Source organism: Pimephales promelas, chromosome 1 (genome assembly GCF_988280905.1).
Source record: "Pimephales promelas chromosome 1, fPimPro1.hap1.1, whole genome shotgun sequence".
Taxonomy (NCBI): Eukaryota; Metazoa; Chordata; class Actinopteri; order Cypriniformes; family Leuciscidae; genus Pimephales; species Pimephales promelas.
Window position 1 is genome coordinate 39,903,574 of NC_142769.1, and position 17,173 is coordinate 39,920,746.

The 17,173-nt window shown below is 40.4% G+C and overlaps 1 protein-coding gene across 1 annotated transcript; it reads right to left on the reverse strand.

Moving 5' to 3' along the window:
- Nucleotides 1-11,633: 11,633 nt before the first annotated feature.
- On the reverse strand, nt 11,634-16,937 carry LOC120487633 (uncharacterized). The gene is made up of 8 exons (XM_039683869.2): nt 16,883-16,937; nt 16,672-16,743; nt 16,417-16,537; nt 15,067-15,224; nt 14,603-14,805; nt 14,353-14,515; nt 13,866-13,981; nt 11,634-13,535 (listed from the first exon to the last, which is right to left on the reverse strand). Exons 2-8 carry the CDS (start codon nt 16,733-16,735, stop codon nt 13,011-13,013), a joined length of 1,350 nt encoding a protein of 449 aa, XP_039539803.2. The 5' UTR covers nt 16,736-16,743; nt 16,883-16,937; the 3' UTR covers nt 11,634-13,010.
- Nucleotides 16,938-17,173: the final 236 nt, after the last annotated feature.

Below are 17,173 nucleotides of genomic sequence, written 5' to 3' on the forward strand. Positions count from 1 at the left end.
AAACTTAATTTTTCGCCCAAAAAAAAAAAAACCGTAAGGGGTACCACTGTCGTTTTTTTTTCGGGCTGAATTTTTGAGTTTCGATATCTCAGCTCTGGAAGGGGCTAGAGCCTCCATTTTTGCACTCAGGTCTAAGTCTCATGGCCCTCTATCAGAATCCAGAGTTTTGGGAAGATTGGAGAAACTTAATTTTTCGCCGAAAAAAAAAAAAAACGTAAGGGGTACCACTGTCGTTTTTTTTTCGGGCCGAATTTTTGAGTTTCGATATCTCATCTCTGGAAGGGGCTAGAGCCTCCATTTTTGCACTCAGGTCTAAGTCTCATGGCCCTCTATCAGAATCCAGAGTTTTGGGAAGTTTGGAGAAACTTAATTTTTCGCCCAAAAAAAAAAACGTAAGGGGTACCACTGTCGTTTTTTTTTTCGGGCCGAATTTTTGAGTTTCGATATCTCAGCTCTGGAAGGGGCTAGAGCCTCCATTTTTGCACTCAGGTCTAAGTCTCATGGCCCTCTATCAGAATCCAGAGTTTTGGGAAGATTGGAGAAACTTAATTTTTCGCCCAAAAAAAAAAACGTAAGGGGTACCACTGTCGTTTTTTTTCGGGCCGAATTTTTGAGTTTCGATATCTCAGCTCTGGAAGGGGCTAGAGCCTCCATTTTTGCACTCAGGTCTAAGTCTCATGGCCCTCTATCAGAATCCAGAGTTTTGGGAAGATTGGAGAAACTTAATTTTTCGCCAAAAAAAAAAAACGTAAGGGGTACCACTGTCGTTTTTTTTTCGGGCCGAATTTTTGAGTTTCTATATCTCAGCTCTGGAATGGGCTAGAGCCTCCATTTTTGCACTCAGGTCTAAGTCTCATGGCCCTCTATCAGAATCCAGAGTTTTGGGAAGATTGGAGAAACTTAATTTTTCGCCCCAAAAAAAAAAAACCGTAAGGGGTACCACTGTCGTTTTTTTTTCGGGCTGAATTTTTGAGTTTCGATATCTCAGCTCTGGAAGGGGCTAGAGCCTCCATTTTTGCACTCAGGTCTAAGTCTCATGGCCCTCTATCAGAATCCAGAGTTTTGGGAAGATTGGAGAAACTTAATTTTTCGCTGAAAAAAAAAAAAACGTAAGGGGTACCACTGTCGTTTTTTTTTTCGGGCCGAATTTTTGAGTTTCGATATCTCAGCTCTGGAAGGGGCTAGAGCCTCCATTTTTGCACTCAGGTCTAAGTCTCATGGCCCTCTATCAGAATCCAGAGTTTTGGGAAGATTGGAGAAACTTAATTTTTCGCCCAAAAAAAAAAACGTAAGGGGTACCACTGTCGTTTTTTTTTCGGGCCGAATTTTTGAGTTTCGATATCTCAGCTCTGGAAGGGGCTAGAGCCTCCATTTTTGCACTCAGGTCTAAGTCTCATGGCCCTCTATCAGAATCCAGAGTTTTGGGAAGATTGGAGAAACTTAATTTTTCGCCCAAAAAAAAAAACGTAAGGGGTACCACTGTCGTTTTTTTTCGGGCCGAATTTTTGAGTTTCGATATCTCAGCTCTGGAAGGGGCTAGAGCCTCCATTTTTGCACTCAGGTCTAAGTCTCATGGCCCTCTATCAGAATCCAGAGTTTTGGGAAGATTGGAGAAACTTAATTTTTCGCCAAAAAAAAAAAAACGTAAGGGGTACCACTGTCGTTTTTTTTTCGGGCCGAATTTTTGAGTTTCTATATCTCAGCTCTGGAATGGGCTAGAGCCTCCATTTTTGCACTCAGGTCTAAGTCTCATGGCCCTCTATCAGAATCCAGAGTTTTGGGAAGATTGGAGAAACTTAATTTTTCGCCCAAAAAAAAAAAAACCGTAAGGGGTACCACTGTCGTTTTTTTTTCGGGCTGAATTTTTGAGTTTCGATATCTCAGCTCTGGAAGGGGCTAGAGCCTCCATTTTTGCACTCAGGTCTAAGTCTCATGGCCCTCTATCAGAATCCAGAGTTTTGGGAAGATTGGAGAAACTTAATTTTTCGCCGAAAAAAAAAAAAACGTAAGGGGTACCACTGTCGTTTTTTTTTCGGGCCGAATTTTTGAGTTTCGATATCTCATCTCTGGAAGGGGCTAGAGCCTCCATTTTTGCACTCAGGTCTAAGTCTCATGGCCCTCTATCAGAATCCAGAGTTTTGGGAAGTTTGGAGAAACTTAATTTTTCGCCCAAAAAAAAAAACGTAAGGGGTACCACTGTCGTTTTTTTTTTCGGGCCGAATTTTTGAGTTTCGATATCTCAGCTCTGGAAGGGGCTAGAGCCTCCATTTTTGCACTCAGGTCTAAGTCTCATGGCCCTCTATCAGAATCCAGAGTTTTGGGAAGATTGGAGAAACTTAATTTTTCGCCCAAAAAAAAAAACGTAAGGGGTACCACTGTCGTTTTTTTTCGGGCCGAATTTTTGAGTTTCGATATCTCAGCTCTGGAAGGGGCTAGAGCCTCCATTTTTGCACTCAGGTCTAAGTCTCATGGCCCTCTATCAGAATCCAGAGTTTTGGGAAGATTGGAGAAACTTAATTTTTCGCCAAAAAAAAAAAACGTAAGGGGTACCACTGTCGTTTTTTTTTCGGGCCGAATTTTTGAGTTTCTATATCTCAGCTCTGGAATGGGCTAGAGCCTCCATTTTTGCACTCAGGTCTAAGTCTCATGGCCCTCTATCAGAATCCAGAGTTTTGGGAAGATTGGAGAAACTTAATTTTTCGCCCAAAAAAAAAAAAACCGTAAGGGGTACCACTGTCGTTTTTTTTTCGGGCTGAATTTTTGAGTTTCGATATCTCAGCTCTGGAAGGGGCTAGAGCCTCCATTTTTGCACTCAGGTCTAAGTCTCATGGCCCTCTATCAGAATCCAGAGTTTTGGGAAGATTGGAGAAACTTAATTTTTCGCTGAAAAAAAAAAAAACGTAAGGGGTACCACTGTCGTTTTTTTTTCGGGCCGAATTTTTGAGTTTCGATATCTCATCTCTGGAAGGGGCTAGAGCCTCCATTTTTGCACTCAGGTCTAAGTCTCATGGCCCTCTATCAGAATCCAGAGTTTTGGGAAGTTTGGAGAAACTTAATTTTTCGCCCAAAAAAAAAAACGTAAGGGGTACCACTGTCGTTTTTTTTTCGGGCCGAATTTTTGAGTTTCGATATCTCAGCTCTGGAAGGGGCTAGAGCCTCCATTTTTGCACTCAGGTCTAAGTCTCATGGCCCTCTATCAGAATCCAGAGTTTTGGGAAGATTGGAGAAACTTAATTTTTCGCCCAAAAAAAAAAACGTAAGGGGTACCACTGTCGTTTTTTTTCGGGCCGAATTTTTGAGTTTCGATATCTCAGCTCTGGAAGGGGCTAGAGCCTCCATTTTTGCACTCAGGTCTAAGTCTCATGGCCCTCTATCAGAATCCAGAGTTTTGGGAAGATTGGAGAAACTTAATTTTTCGCCAAAAAAAAAAAAACGTAAGGGGTACCACTGTCGTTTTTTTTTCGGGCCGAATTTTTGAGTTTCGATATCTCAGCTCTGGAAGGGGCTAGAGCCTCCATTTTTGCACTCAGGTCTAAGTCTCATGGCCCTCTATCAGAATCCAGAGTTTTGGGAAGATTGGAGAAACTTAATTTTTCGCCCAAAAAAAAAAAAACGTAAGGGGTACCACTGTCGTTTTTTTTTCGGGCTGAATTTTTGAGTTTCGATATCTCAGCTCTGGAAGGGGCTAGAGCCTCCATTTTTGCACTCAGGTCTAAGTCTCATGGCCCTCTATCAGAATCCAGAGTTTTGGGAAGATTGGAGAAACTTAATTTTTCGCCAAAAAAAAAAAAACGTAAGGGGTACCACTGTCGTTTTTTTTTCGGGCCGAATTTTTGAGTTTCGATATTTCAGCTCTGGAAGGGGCTAGAGCCTCCATTTTTGCACTCAGGTGTAAGTCTCATGGCCCTCTATCAGAATCCAGAGTTTTGGGAAGATTGGAGAAACTTAATTTTTCGCCCAAAAAAAAAAACGTAAGGGGTACCACTGTCGTTTATTTTTCGGGCCGAATTTTTTGAGTTTCGATATCTCAGCTCTGGAAGGGGCTAGAGCCTCCATTTTTGCACTCAGGTCTAATTCTGATGGTCCTCTATCAGAATCCAGAGTTTTGGGAAGATTGGAGAAACTTAATTTTTCGCCCAAAAAAAAAAACGTAAGGGGTACCACTGTCGTTTTTTTTTCGGGCCGAATTTTTGAGTTTCGATATCTCAGCTCTGGAAGGGGCTAGAGCCTCCATTTTTGCACTCAGGTCTAAGTCTCATGGCCCTCTATCAGAATCCAGAGTTTTGGGAAGATTGGAGAAACTTAATTTTTCGCCCAAAAAAAAAAACGTAAGGGGTACCACTGTCGTTTTTTTTTCGGGCCGAATTTTTGAGTTTCGATATCTCAGCTCTGGAAGGGGCTAGAGCCTCCATTTTTGCACTCAGGTCTAAGTCTCATGGCCCTCTATCAGAATCCAGAGTTTTGGGAAGATTGGAGAAACTTAATTTTTTGCCAAAAAAAAAAAACGTAAGGGGTACCACTGTCGTTTTTTTTTCGGGCCGAATTTTTTAGTTTCGATATCTCAGCTCTGGAAGGGGCTAGAGCCTCCATTTTTGCACTCAGGTCTAAGTCTCATGGCCCTCTATCAGAATCCAGAGTTTTGGGAAGATTGGAGAAACTTAATTTTTCGCCAAAAAAAAAAAACGTAAGGGGTACCACTGTCGTTTTTTTTTCGGGCCGAATTTTTTGAGTTTCGATATCTCAGCTCTGGAAGGGGCTAGAGCCTCCATTTTTGCACTCAGGTCTAAGTCTCATGGCCCTCTATCAGAATCCAGAGTTTTGGGAAGATTGGAGAAACTTAATTTTTCGCCCAAAAAAAAAAAACGTAAGGGGTACCACTGTCGTTTTTTTTTCGGGCCGAATTTTTGAGTTTCGATATTTCAGCTCTGGAAGGGGCTAGAGCCTCCATTTTTGCACTCAGGTGTAAGTCTCATGGCCCTCTATCAGAATCCAGAGTTTTGGGAAGATTGGAGAAACTTAATTTTTCGCCCAAAAAAAAAAACATAAGGGGTACCACTGTCGTTTATTTTTCGGGCCGAATTTTTTGAGTTTCGATATCTCAGCTCTGGAAGGGGCTAGAGCCTCCATTTTTGCACTCAGGTCTAATTCTGATGGTCCTCTATCAGAATCCAGAGTTTTGGGAAGATTGGAGAAACTTAATTTTTCGCCCAAAAAAAAAAAACGTAAGGGGTACCACTGTCGTTTTTTTTTCGGGCCGAATTTTTGAGTTTCGATATCTCAGCTCTGGAAGGGGCTAGAGCCTCCATTTTTGCACTCAGGTCTAAGTCTCATGGCCCTCTATCAGAATCCAGAGTTTTGGGAAGATTGGAGAAACTTAATTTTTCGCCCAAAAAAAAAAACGTAAGGGGTACCACTGTCGTTTTTTTTTCGGGCCGAATTTTTGAGTTTCGATATCTCAGCTCTGGAAGGGGCTAGAGCCTCCATTTTTGCACTCAGGTCTAAGTCTCATGGCCCTCTATCAGAATCCAGAGTTTTGGGAAGATTGGAGAAACTTAATTTTTCGCCCAAAAAAAAAAAACGTAAGGGGTACCACTGTCGTTTTTTTTTCGGGCCGAATTTTTGAGTTTCGATATCTCAGCTCTGGAAGGGGCTAGAGCCTCCATTTTTGCACTCAGGTCTAAGTCTCATGGCCCTCTATCAGAATCCAGAGTTTTGGGAAGATTGGAGAAACTTAATTTTTCGCCGAAAAAAAAAAAACGTAAGGGGTACCACTGTCGTTTTTTTTTCGGGCCGAATTTTTGAGTTTCGATATCTCATCTCTGGAAGGGGCTAGAGCCTCCATTTTTGCACTCAGGTCTAAGTCTCATGGCCCTCTATCAGAATCCAGAGTTTTGGGAAGTTTGGAGAAACGTAATTTTTCGCCCAAAAAAAAAAAACGTAAGGGGTACCACTGTCGTTTTTTTTTTCGGGCCGAATTTTTGAGTTTCGATATCTCAGCTCTGGAAGGGGCTAGAGCCTCCATTTTTGCACTCAGGTCTAAGTCTCATGGTCCTCTATCAGAATCCAGAGTTTTGGGAAGATTGGAGAAACTTAATTTTTCACCCAAAAAAAAAAACGTAAGGGGTACCACTGTCGTTTTTTTTTTCGGGCCGAATTTTTTGAGTTTCGATATCTCAGCTCTGGAAGGGGCTAGAGCCTCCATTTTTGCACTCAGGTCTAAGTCTCATGGCCCTCTATCAGAATCCAGAGTTTTGGGAAGATTGGAGAAACTTAATTTTTCGCCCAAAAAAAAAAACGTAAGGGGTACCACTGTCGTTTTTTTTTCGGGCCGAATTTTTGAGTTTCGATATCTCAGCTCTGGAAGGGGCTAGAGCCTCCATTTTTGCACTCAGGTCTAAGTCTCATGGCCCTCTATCAGAATCCAGAGTTTTGGGAAGATTGGAGAAACTTAATTTTTCGCCAAAAAAAAAAAAACGTAAGGGGTACCACTGTCGTTTTTTTTTCGGGCCGAATTTTTGAGTTTCGATATCTCAGCTCTGGAAGGGGCTAGAGCCTCCATTTTTGCACTCAGGTCTAAGTCTCATGTCCCTCTATCAGAATCCAGAGTTTTGGGAAGATTGGAGAAACTTAATTTTTCGCCAAAAAAAAAAAAAACGTAAGGGGTACCACTGTCGTTTTTTTTTCGGGCCGAATTTTTTGAGTTTCGATATCTCAGCTCTGGAAGGGGCTAGAGCATCCATTTTTGCACTCAGGTCTAAGTCTCATGGCCCTCTATCAGAATCCAGAGTTTTGGGAAGATTGGAGAAACTTAATTTTTCGCCAAAAAAAAAAAAACGTAAGGGGTACCACTGTCGTTTTTTTTTCGGGCCGAATTTTTGAGTTTCGATATCTCAGCTCTGGAAGGGGCTAGAGCCTCCATTTTTGCACTCAGGTCTAAGTCTCATGTCCCTCTATCAGAATCCAGAGTTTTGGGAAGATTGGAGAAACTTAATTTTTCGCCAAAAAAAAAAAAACGTAAGGGGTACCACTGTCGTTTTTTTTTCGGGCCGAATTTTTTGAGTTTCGATATCTCAGCTCTGGAAGGGGCTAGAGCCTCCATTTTTGCACTCAGGTCTAAGTCTCATGGCCCTCTATCAGAATCCAGAGTTTTGGGAAGATTGGAGAAACTTAATTTTTCGCCCAAAAAAAAAAACGTAAGGGGTACCACTGTCGTTTTTTTTTTCGGGCCGAATTTTTGAGTTTCGATATCTCAGCTCTGGAAGGGGCTAGAGCCTCCATTTTTGCACTCAGGTCTAAGTCTCATGGCCCTCTATCAGAATCCAGAGTTTTGGGAAGATTGGAGAAACTTAATTTTTCGCCCAAAAAAAAAAAACGTAAGGGGTACCACTGTCGTTTTTTTTTCGGGCCGAATTTTTGAGTTTCGATATTTCAGCTCTGGAAGGGGCTAGAGCCTCCATTTTTGCACTCAGGTGTAAGTCTCATGGCCCTCTATCAGAATCCAGAGTTTTGGGAAGATTGGAGAAACTTAATTTTTCGCCCAAAAAAAAAAACGTAAGGGGTACCACTGTCGTTTATTTTTCGGGCCGAATTTTTTGAGTTTCGATATCTCAGCTCTGGAAGGGGCTAGAGCCTCCATTTTTGCACTCAGGTCTAATTCTGATGGTCCTCTATCAGAATCCAGAGTTTTGGGAAGATTGGAGAAACTTAATTTTTCGCCCAAAAAAAAAAAACGTAAGGGGTACCACTGTCGTTTTTGTTTCGGGCCGAATTTTTGAGTTTCGATATCTCAGCTCTGGAAGGGGCTAGAGCCTCCATTTTTGCACTCAGGTCTAAGTCTCATGGCCCTCTATCAGAATCCAGAGTTTTGGGAAGTTTGGAGAAACTTAATTTTTCGCCCAAAAAAAAAAAACGTAAGGGGTACCACTGTCGTTTTTTTTTTCGGGCCGAATTTTTGAGTTTCGATATCTCAGCTCTGGAAGGGGCTAGAGCCTCCATTTTTGCACTCAGGTCTAAGTCTCATGGTCCTCTATCAGAATCCAGAGTTTTGGGAAGATTGGAGAAACTTAATTTTTCACCCAAAAAAAAAAAACGTAAGGGGTACCACTGTCGTTTTTTTTTCGGGCCGAATTTTTGAGTTTCGATATCTCAGCTCTGGAAGGGGCTAGAGCCTCCATTTTTGCACTCAGGTCTAAGTCTCATGGCCCTCTATCAGAATCCAGAGTTTTGGGAAGATTGGAGAAACTTAATTTTTCGCCCAAAAAAAAAAAACGTAAGGGGTACCACTGTCGTTTTTTTTTCGGGCCGAATTTTTTGAGTTTCGATATCTCAGCTCTGGAAGGGGCTAGAGCCTCCATTTTTGCACTCAGGTGTAAGTCTCATGGCCCTCTATCAGAATCCAGAGTTTTGGGAAGATTGGAGAAACTTAATTTTTCGCCCAAAAAAAAAAACGTAAGGGGTACCACTGTCGTTTATTTTTCGGGCCGAATTTTTTGAGTTTCGATATCTCAGCTCTGGAAGGGGCTAGAGCCTCCATTTTTGCACTCAGGTCTAATTCTGATGGTCCTCTATCAGAATCCAGAGTTTTGGGAAGTTTGGAGAAACTTAATTTTTCGCCCAAAAAAAAAAAACGTAAGGGGTACCACTGTCGTTTTTTTTTCGGGCCGAATTTTTGAGTTTCGATATCTCAGCTCTGGAAGGGGCTAGAGCCTCCATTTTTGCACTCAGGTCTAAGTCTCATGGTCCTCTATCAGAATCCAGAGTTTTGGGAAGATTGGAGAAACTTAATTTTTCACCCAAAAAAAAAAAACGTAAGGGGTACCACTGTCGGTTTTTTTTCGGGCCGAATTTTTGAGTTTCGATATCTCAGCTCTGGAAGGGGCTAGAGCCTCCATTTTTGCACTCAGGTCTAAGTCTCATGGCCCTCTATCAGAATCCAGAGTTTTGGGAAGATTGGAGAAACTTAATTTTTCGCCCAAAAAAAAAAACGTAAGGGGTACCACTGTCGTTTTTTTTTTCGGGCCGAATTTTTTGAGTTTCGATATCTCAGCTCTGGAAGGGGCTAGAGCCTCCATTTTTGCACTCAGGTGTAAGTCTCATGGCCCTCTATCAGAATCCAGAGTTTTGGGAAGATTGGAGAAACTTAATTTTTCGCCCAAAAAAAAAACCGTAAGGGGTACCACTGTCGTTTATTTTTCGGGCCGAATTTTTTGAGTTTCGATATCTCAGCTCTGGAAGGGGCTAGAGCCTCCATTTTTGCACTCAGGTCTAATTCTGATGGTCCTCTATCAGAATCCAGAGTTTTGGGAAGATTGGAGAAACTTAATTTTTCGCCCAAAAAAAAAAAACGTAAGGGGTACCACTGTCGTTTTTTTTTCGGGCCGAATTTTTGAGTTTCGATATCTCAGCTCTGGAAGGGGCTAGAGCCTCCATTTTTGCACTCAGGTCTAAGTCTCATGGCCCTCTATCAGAATCCAGAGTTTTGGGAAGATTGGAGAAACTTAATTTTTCGCCCAAAAAAAAAAACGTAAGGGGTACCACTGTCGTTTTTTTTTCGGGCCGAATTTTTGAGTTTCGATATCTCAGCTCTGGAAGGGGCTAGAGCCTCCATTTTTGCACTCAGGTCTAAGTCTCATGGCCCTCTATCAGAATCCAGAGTTTTGGGAAGATTGGAGAAACTTAATTTTTCGCCCAAAAAAAAAAAACGTAAGGGGTACCACTGTCGTTTTTTTTTTCGGGCCGAATTTTTGAGTTTCGATATCTCAGCTCTGGAAGGGGCTAGAGCTTCCATTTTTGCACTCAGGTCTAAGTCTCATGGCCCTCTATCAGAATCCAGAGTTTTGGGAAGATTGGAGAAACTTAATTTTTCGCCCCAAAAAAAAAAAAACGTAAGGGGTACCACTGTCGTTTTTTTTTCGGGCTGAATTTTTGAGTTTCGATATCTCAGCTCTGGAAGGGGCTAGAGCCTCCATTTTTGCACTCAGGTCTAAGTCTCATGGCCCTCTATCAGAATCCAGAGTTTTGGGAAGATTGGAGAAACTTAATTTTTCGCCGAAAAAAAAAAAAAACGTAAGGGGTACCACTGTCGTTTTTTTTTTTCGGGCCGAATTTTTGAGTTTCGATATCTCATCTCTGGAAGGGGCTAGAGCCTCCATTTTTGCACTCAGGTCTAAGTCTCATGGCCCTCTATCAGAATCCAGAGTTTTGGGAAGTTTGGAGAAACTTAATTTTTCGCCCAAAAAAAAAAAACGTAAGGGGTACCACTGTCGTTTTTTTTTCGGGCCGAATTTTTGAGTTTCGATATCTCAGCTCTGGAAGGGGCTAGAGCCTCCATTTTTGCACTCAGGTCTAAGTCTCATGGTCCTCTATCAGAATCCAGAGTTTTGGGAAGATTGGAGAAACTTAATTTTTCACCCAAAAAAAAAAAACGTAAGGGGTACCACTGTCGTTTTTTTTTCGGGCCGAATTTTTGAGTTTCGATATCTCAGCTCTGGAAGGGGCTAGAGCCTCCATTTTTGCACTCAGGTCTAAGTCTCATGGCCCTCTATCAGAATCCAGAGTTTTGGGAAGATTGGAGAAACTTAATTTTTCGCCCAAAAAAAAAAAACGTAAGGGGTACCACTGTCGTTTTTTTTTTCGGGCCGAATTTTTGAGTTTCGATATCTCAGCTCTGGAAGGGGCTAGAGCCTCCATTTTTGCACTCAGGTGTAAGTCTCATGGCCCTCTATCAGAATCCAGAGTTTTGGGAAGATTGGAGAAACTTAATTTTTCGCCCAAAAAAAAAAACGTAAGGGGTACCACTGTCGTTTTTTTTCGGGCCGAATTTTTGAGTTTCGATATCTCAGCTCTGGAAGGGGCTAGAGCCTCCATTTTTGCACTCAGGTCTAAGTCTCATGGCCCTCTATCAGAATCCAGAGTTTTGGGAAGATTGGAGAAACTTAATTTTTCGCCCAAAAAAAAAAAACGTAAGGGGTACCACTGTCGTTTTTTTCGGGCCAAATTTTTGAGTTTCAATATCTCAGCTCTGGAAGGGGCTAGAGCCTCCATTTTTGCACTCAGGTCTAAGTCTCATGGCCTTCTATCAGAATCCAGAGTTTTGGGAAAATTGGAGAAACTTAATTTTTCGCCAAAAAAAAAAAACGTAAGGGGTACCACTGTCGTTTTTTTTTTCGGGCCGAATTTTTGAGTTTCGAAATCTCAGCTCTGGAAGGGGCTAGAGCCTCCATTTTTGCACTCAGGTCTAAGTCTCATGGCCCTCTATCAGAATCCAGAGTTTTGGGAAGATTGGAGAAACTTAATTTTTCGCCCAAAAAAAAAAAACGTAAGGGGTACCACTGTCGTTTTTTTTTTCGGGCCGAATTTTTGAGTTTCGATATCTCAGCTCTGGAAGGGGCTAGAGCCTCCATTTTTGCACTCAGGTCTAAGTCTCATGGCCCTCTATCAGAATCCAGAGTTTTGGGAAGTTTGGAGAAACTTAATTTTTCGCCCAAAAAAAAAACCGTAAGGGGTACCACTGTCGTTTTTTTTTCGGGCCGAATTTTTGAGTTTCGATATCTCAGCTCTGGAAGGGGCTAGAGCCTCCATTTTTGCACTCAGGTCTAAGTCTCATGGCAGTACCACTGATGAAGCAAGATACTACATAAATACAAACCAAAAAAATACTATAAAGTGATGATCTTTGGTTAGAAAGTCAGTGCAGGTTTATTGTGCATTTCTTGATATTTCTGTTAGGATATGATGAACATGCGTTTTGTTTTTCAGGCTTGTGGGCTGTGGTTTATTAAAGCTGAACTTGAACGCATGCAAACTTTTTTCCACTGTGGTACATTTGGTCAACAAGAAACTTGACATTTAAAACTCGAGTCAACTGTTGAGTGAAATGGCAATGAACATCTGCTTTTCGAAATCAGTTTATATTTATATCAGGTATATTTGTCACGTGATTATGGCTTCGGGAAAAGTCAAACAGCAAATTTTTAACAAAATGCTGTATAAACTATTTCCCTTCACTGTTACAGTACGAAATTTAACATAATTGTACATGTCGACTCCACATACTTGTACACGTTCTCAAAAAGGAGAAAATAAGAAAAACATGAAAAATTCTATAGGCCTACAACACAACATAAGCTTAGCTACATGCTATATTTTCCAGAACCTAGAGAGTCACACTCGGTTCCTGGGAGCGTTTGTAGTAATGTTCCAGAGAAACGGCAACATCAGCAGAAATTGTGCATCTTAGCGTGGTTAGCTGTGAGACACGGTCCGAAGAAAATGAGAGACAAAATGGGGCAACTGAGTCAGAAGTGAAAAATGAAAACATTGAATCGAGCCATACAGAAACCATACCGCACTCACAGTAACCCGGACAGAATAAGGATTTATAGCGCTCTGCTGATTTGAGTGAGTCACTGAATTGTGTGTTGGCAATAATAAAGACTGCCAGATTCAGGTCAGCGACATTTGACCATGATAAACGTGCAAGAAGTGACACATTTCACTCTGCAGTAAAGGCATACTTACAGTTATGTAAGTTATGTGTAACAGTGTGCTTAACACACTGTTAAAGTGTGCTTACAGTTATGTAAGTTATGTGTAACAGTGTGCTTAACTCCATTTGACCTAACCATTAGAGGCCATCTAGATTAAAATGGAGAACACGATACTATTAATGATACTAGTTAGCATGGAATTATAGTTCAAATGAGGCTATTATAACTATATAAATGCATGTTATAGATCTTGTAGATGATTCATCCATGTAGCTACGTTTCCTTTATTTACATTTTCTTTTTTAAAAAAAAATAAAAAAAAATTAATTGAAATTCTTACTGGGTTGTCAAGAGAAGCAAAACTTATCCAATCGCCCAAGACTTCTCCAATAATTTAGTCAGTATAACACTCACCCCTGCAAGCTCACCTTCATTGGCCTCCATTTTTGAGTGCATGCAATGTCCACATGCCAAAATCCAACCAGCAACCGATGCATAGAAGAAAAGCTGTAGCTCTTCAAGCTAAATGTATTCAGTCTTTTGAGAACAACCATCAGTAGTTCGAATTAGCTCGGACCCATGTTTATTGGTCTCATATTCAGTTTTAAACATCTCAACATCTCCATACAGCTCTGGGTCTTCAGTTGACATCTCGTCCTGTTGAGTGTATTTCACTTGCACCGAGCTCAGAGGAATATTCGGTGTCTCCTCACCCTGCACGTTTGCTTCTAGAAACGGATGAAATGGAAACGAATGGAACTTGTGGGTTTGGACTTCTACGCCCAAATCTCCAGACTCCACAGATCCCTCAATACAGTCTGGATCGCGCAGGACGGGGCTTGTGTAATACTCAATGCAATCTGGATCGTGCAGGACGTGGCTTGTGTAATACTCATTGTTCTGGTAAGATGACTGGTTGTTTGTGAGTGTGAAGTCACAGATGGATACAACAGAAACGTGGTCCCCCTCAAAGCTCTCGTCGTGTGGTGCTTCCTTATAGGAGTCAATGAATGTCTCTTTCTGAAGTTCCAGGTCTCGAAGTAAAGCCTGGAAACAATAATGGTTTGTACTTTATGCATTGAATGCTGGTTTGTGACAGATTAAACAAACAACAATTAATGCAAAGCATATTGTCTGCATTAGAAGGTTTTGGAGTGTTCCTATGAGTAACTGGTTTTATTGTCAAAGTCTAATTTGATTGGATGGCTAGGGTTCCATAAGTGCTGATTTTGTGCTGAAGCCCTTATTACAGACTGACACATTTCAGCACTATATAACACTGTAATCTGTTAAAAAAAATATATAATGCACATTTATATCACTACTTTGTCTACAAGAAAAGTATTAATACACTTCTAATACACAAAACTCCAGTACCAAAGATCTGGGCAAGGGACGTTCAGAAGATGCACAGTGTCTCCAGAGCAGAAATATCATTAGGCCAAGAGCAATGAGAACAGCAGACACAATCATGGCGATGGCGATGAGGCTTTCTGAAGAACGAACACACACACACACACACACATTAGTGCCGACAAACATATCTGCAAATAAATGTGTAACCTACTGCATCCAGTGCTGGGTAGTAACTGATTACATGTAAAAAATGAAGTACTTTTTTTAAAGACACAATTACATGTTATTCTCACAATAGCAGTCAATTATTTAAAATGCATTAAGTCTCTCAACTACTTTTTTTTTATATTAGCTTAAACGTGTAAATGTAATGGATTTTCGTTACCAACTACAATTTTTGTCATGTAATTAGACTTAGTAACCAATTACAATGTGCAAGTAATTTACCCAGCACTTACTGTACCTTTACACCACAAAATAAGTACAAACACTTAAAAATGATGCACACCAGTGTTTGCTGGTATGTAAACACACTGCGGGAGGCTCGCGGGAGAGGAGGCCAGTACACCTTCAGCTGTGAAGTTGGCCACAGCACAGTACACTCGCCCTGGTAGAAGAAAACCAAATTCCACCTTGTGTGTGCCTTCCCTCATTACCTCACCAGTGCGTGTCTTCAAGAAAAATAAAACAACTGAACTCTCCATTAAAACAAAAACAGTAAATGGGGTTAAAGGGATGTAAAGATGAGAGTTGTGCACCTGTCTATCTGAGAGGTTCTGTTTGTCGTATAGAGTGACTGTGGCCAAGAGTTTTTTAAACTCATTGATGGGGCAAGCCATCTCCTCTTCCTCATCATAATCAGAACAGATTTTGGATGGAAGACGGGGAAAATTTACCGTCACCTGCAAACTTCCATTGTCCATGGAGATATTAATGTTGGGGGGGCTGAATGTGGCAGAAGCTATCAAAAAAAAAGAACGCATTTGTTATCTTAACACTTTAAGAGGAATTACAAGATATTGTAATTATCTAATTCTTGTCTAATTATGTAAATTAGTTAGACAGATAGCCATCATGTGTTTCGACACACTCACACTGTGATCTAATATTAGTGAATATATTTCTGTAGCTCTTTTTTTAAACAATGTTTATTAAATGCAATGTTTTTTAAGCTTCAAGCTTTGCACAATTTTCCTAATTGTTGGTGAGGTTCAATACTGACAGTCATTCAAAGGGTCACAGAGCAGAGTTTGATTCAACCCAGGAAAATCTTCTGATGTCAGCCTGATGAAGTTGTAGGCGTGTATGTAAGGAAAGACGCGTGACAGATCACAGCTTTGCTGGGAAATCTGGATGCAGTCTGAAACATTTTCCCATGGACTGCAACACAAACACACAATAAAATCAAGAGAACTTAATGAAGATGCCAAAAATGTCTTTATGGTGATCATCCGGCCATTCAAAACTGTGTGAAACAAACAAAGCTAGCACTTCACTTGAAGGGGTGTGCATAAGGCTAACATGACACCTTCATAATCATGACATGACATATGTTATGAATATGAAGGAAGTTTTATGCATGTTTGTGACAACTGTCATTAAGTGTCATTCGCTCAGTTATGACATTTTTAATGCAAATATGACATTCTTTGAGATATCTTTGTTATGACACCTTGACATAAACCAATACATCATAACCTGTCAGTGTCTTTGTCATGACAACTTGACATTACTAAGAAAAACACAACCTGTCATAAACATGACATAAACTTAAGATACCACCTAGCTTTATTGGTTAACATTACATTAAACTGTCATGTGGTTGGTTTTGACATTGGCTGTCATGAAGCCATTATAACTTTTTAATGACAAATTCAATTAGTTCCACTGTAGTTGAGGAAGAATATTCATGACAGTTATAATGGCCTCATGGCAGCCAATGTTAAAATGACAATTTAACTTAATTTTATTGTCAAGTTTTCAAGACAGGTTATGGTTATGATGTTATGGTTTATGTGAAGATGTCGTAAAGACATCTTAAAAAATGTCATATTTGCATTCAAAATGTCATTATTGAGCGAAAGACATTTAATGACACTTGTCATAAACATGCATAAACCCTACTTCATATTCAAGACATATGTCATGTCATGGTTATGAAGGCGTCATGTCAGTCTTATGCATACCCATTTAAGTAAAGTGTTACCCAAACAAATATTCTGACTTCCATTTTCTTAAAAACGCAACTCTTCCACTGGGCATGTTGGTTTTTTTTAAGTAACGAGTAAAATTAAGCTTGATCGCTTGTGAGTCATTTTCTTTTTCAATACTAATTCAGAGGAAACCAACAGCATGCCTGAGGCGATAACATTAGCCCGCCTGCTTTGGGGCAATAAGCCCGGATTGTGTTTGACTGTGGTTTTCTGCTAAACCACACACAGTTTCACCTATCAGTCAAGCGCTCTACTGCTCTCTGCTTCTCACTCTCATTTCTCCTATAAACAAAATCGTCCACGTCATTCAGTTACTCATGTGTTTCTAAACCTATTCTTTGTGTGGAGATGAGACTCACCCGAATGTCTTGGTCTGGACAGTATAAGTCGTCTTAGGGTTGGCATCAGGGCAATGCCACTCAAGATAGCATCCCAAATCGATTGTACGGACCCTGACATCACAGACAGAGAGCACAGTCTCTATAAAAAAAAAAAAAAAAAAAAAAAAAAACACATGAAAACAAGAACATGTTGCACCTGTGTAACCTATATCACAGATGTGAAAGCATAAACATCCATACAGAATACAAGAGAAACAAAAAATATAAACTCACCTGCATTAAACATCAGAAAAAAATAAAAAATATATTCCAACAAGTTCAGGGTAGTGACAGGCATCCCCGCACCTGCACGTTATTTTAAGGGGAAAAAATTATGCATTTATCAAAGTACCATGTCCGACAACATGTTTATATTATGATATTAATATTACAAATTTAAAATGAGATAAAAAACAAAACAAAACCTCAACACAGAAAGATTTACCTTAAACAGAAGAATGGGAGAGATTTTCATTAGCTCTTTCTTTCAGTGGATGAACAGATAAAGTGAGAGAAGGACAGATGTCACAGCTTCACTTAGGCTATGCCACAAAACCACACAGGGACTAAACCCACGTGCAGAGAGGAAACAGGAGGACGAGAACAAAAGCACTCTCTGGTGAAAATGACAATCAGAAATTGTAACAATTTATAAATGTTTTAATTAAGAATTGTTTTATAGCCTACTTATAGGTAAAAATCATTATTTTATGCTCACCAAGGCTGCATTTATTCA

Coding starts and splice junctions, on each gene's coding strand:
- LOC120487633 (XM_039683869.2), bottom strand. CDS start 16,735: ATGCCTGTCACTACCCTGAACTTGTTGGAATATATTTTTTATTTTTTT. Junction 14,806..15,066: donor CTGTGACCCTTTGAATGACT/GTCAGTATTGAA, acceptor TTTTTTTGATAG/CTTCTGCCACATTCAGCCCC. Junction 13,982..14,352: donor TTACATACCAGCAAACACTG/GTGTGCATCATT, acceptor TTCGTTCTTCAG/AAAGCCTCATCGCCATCGCC.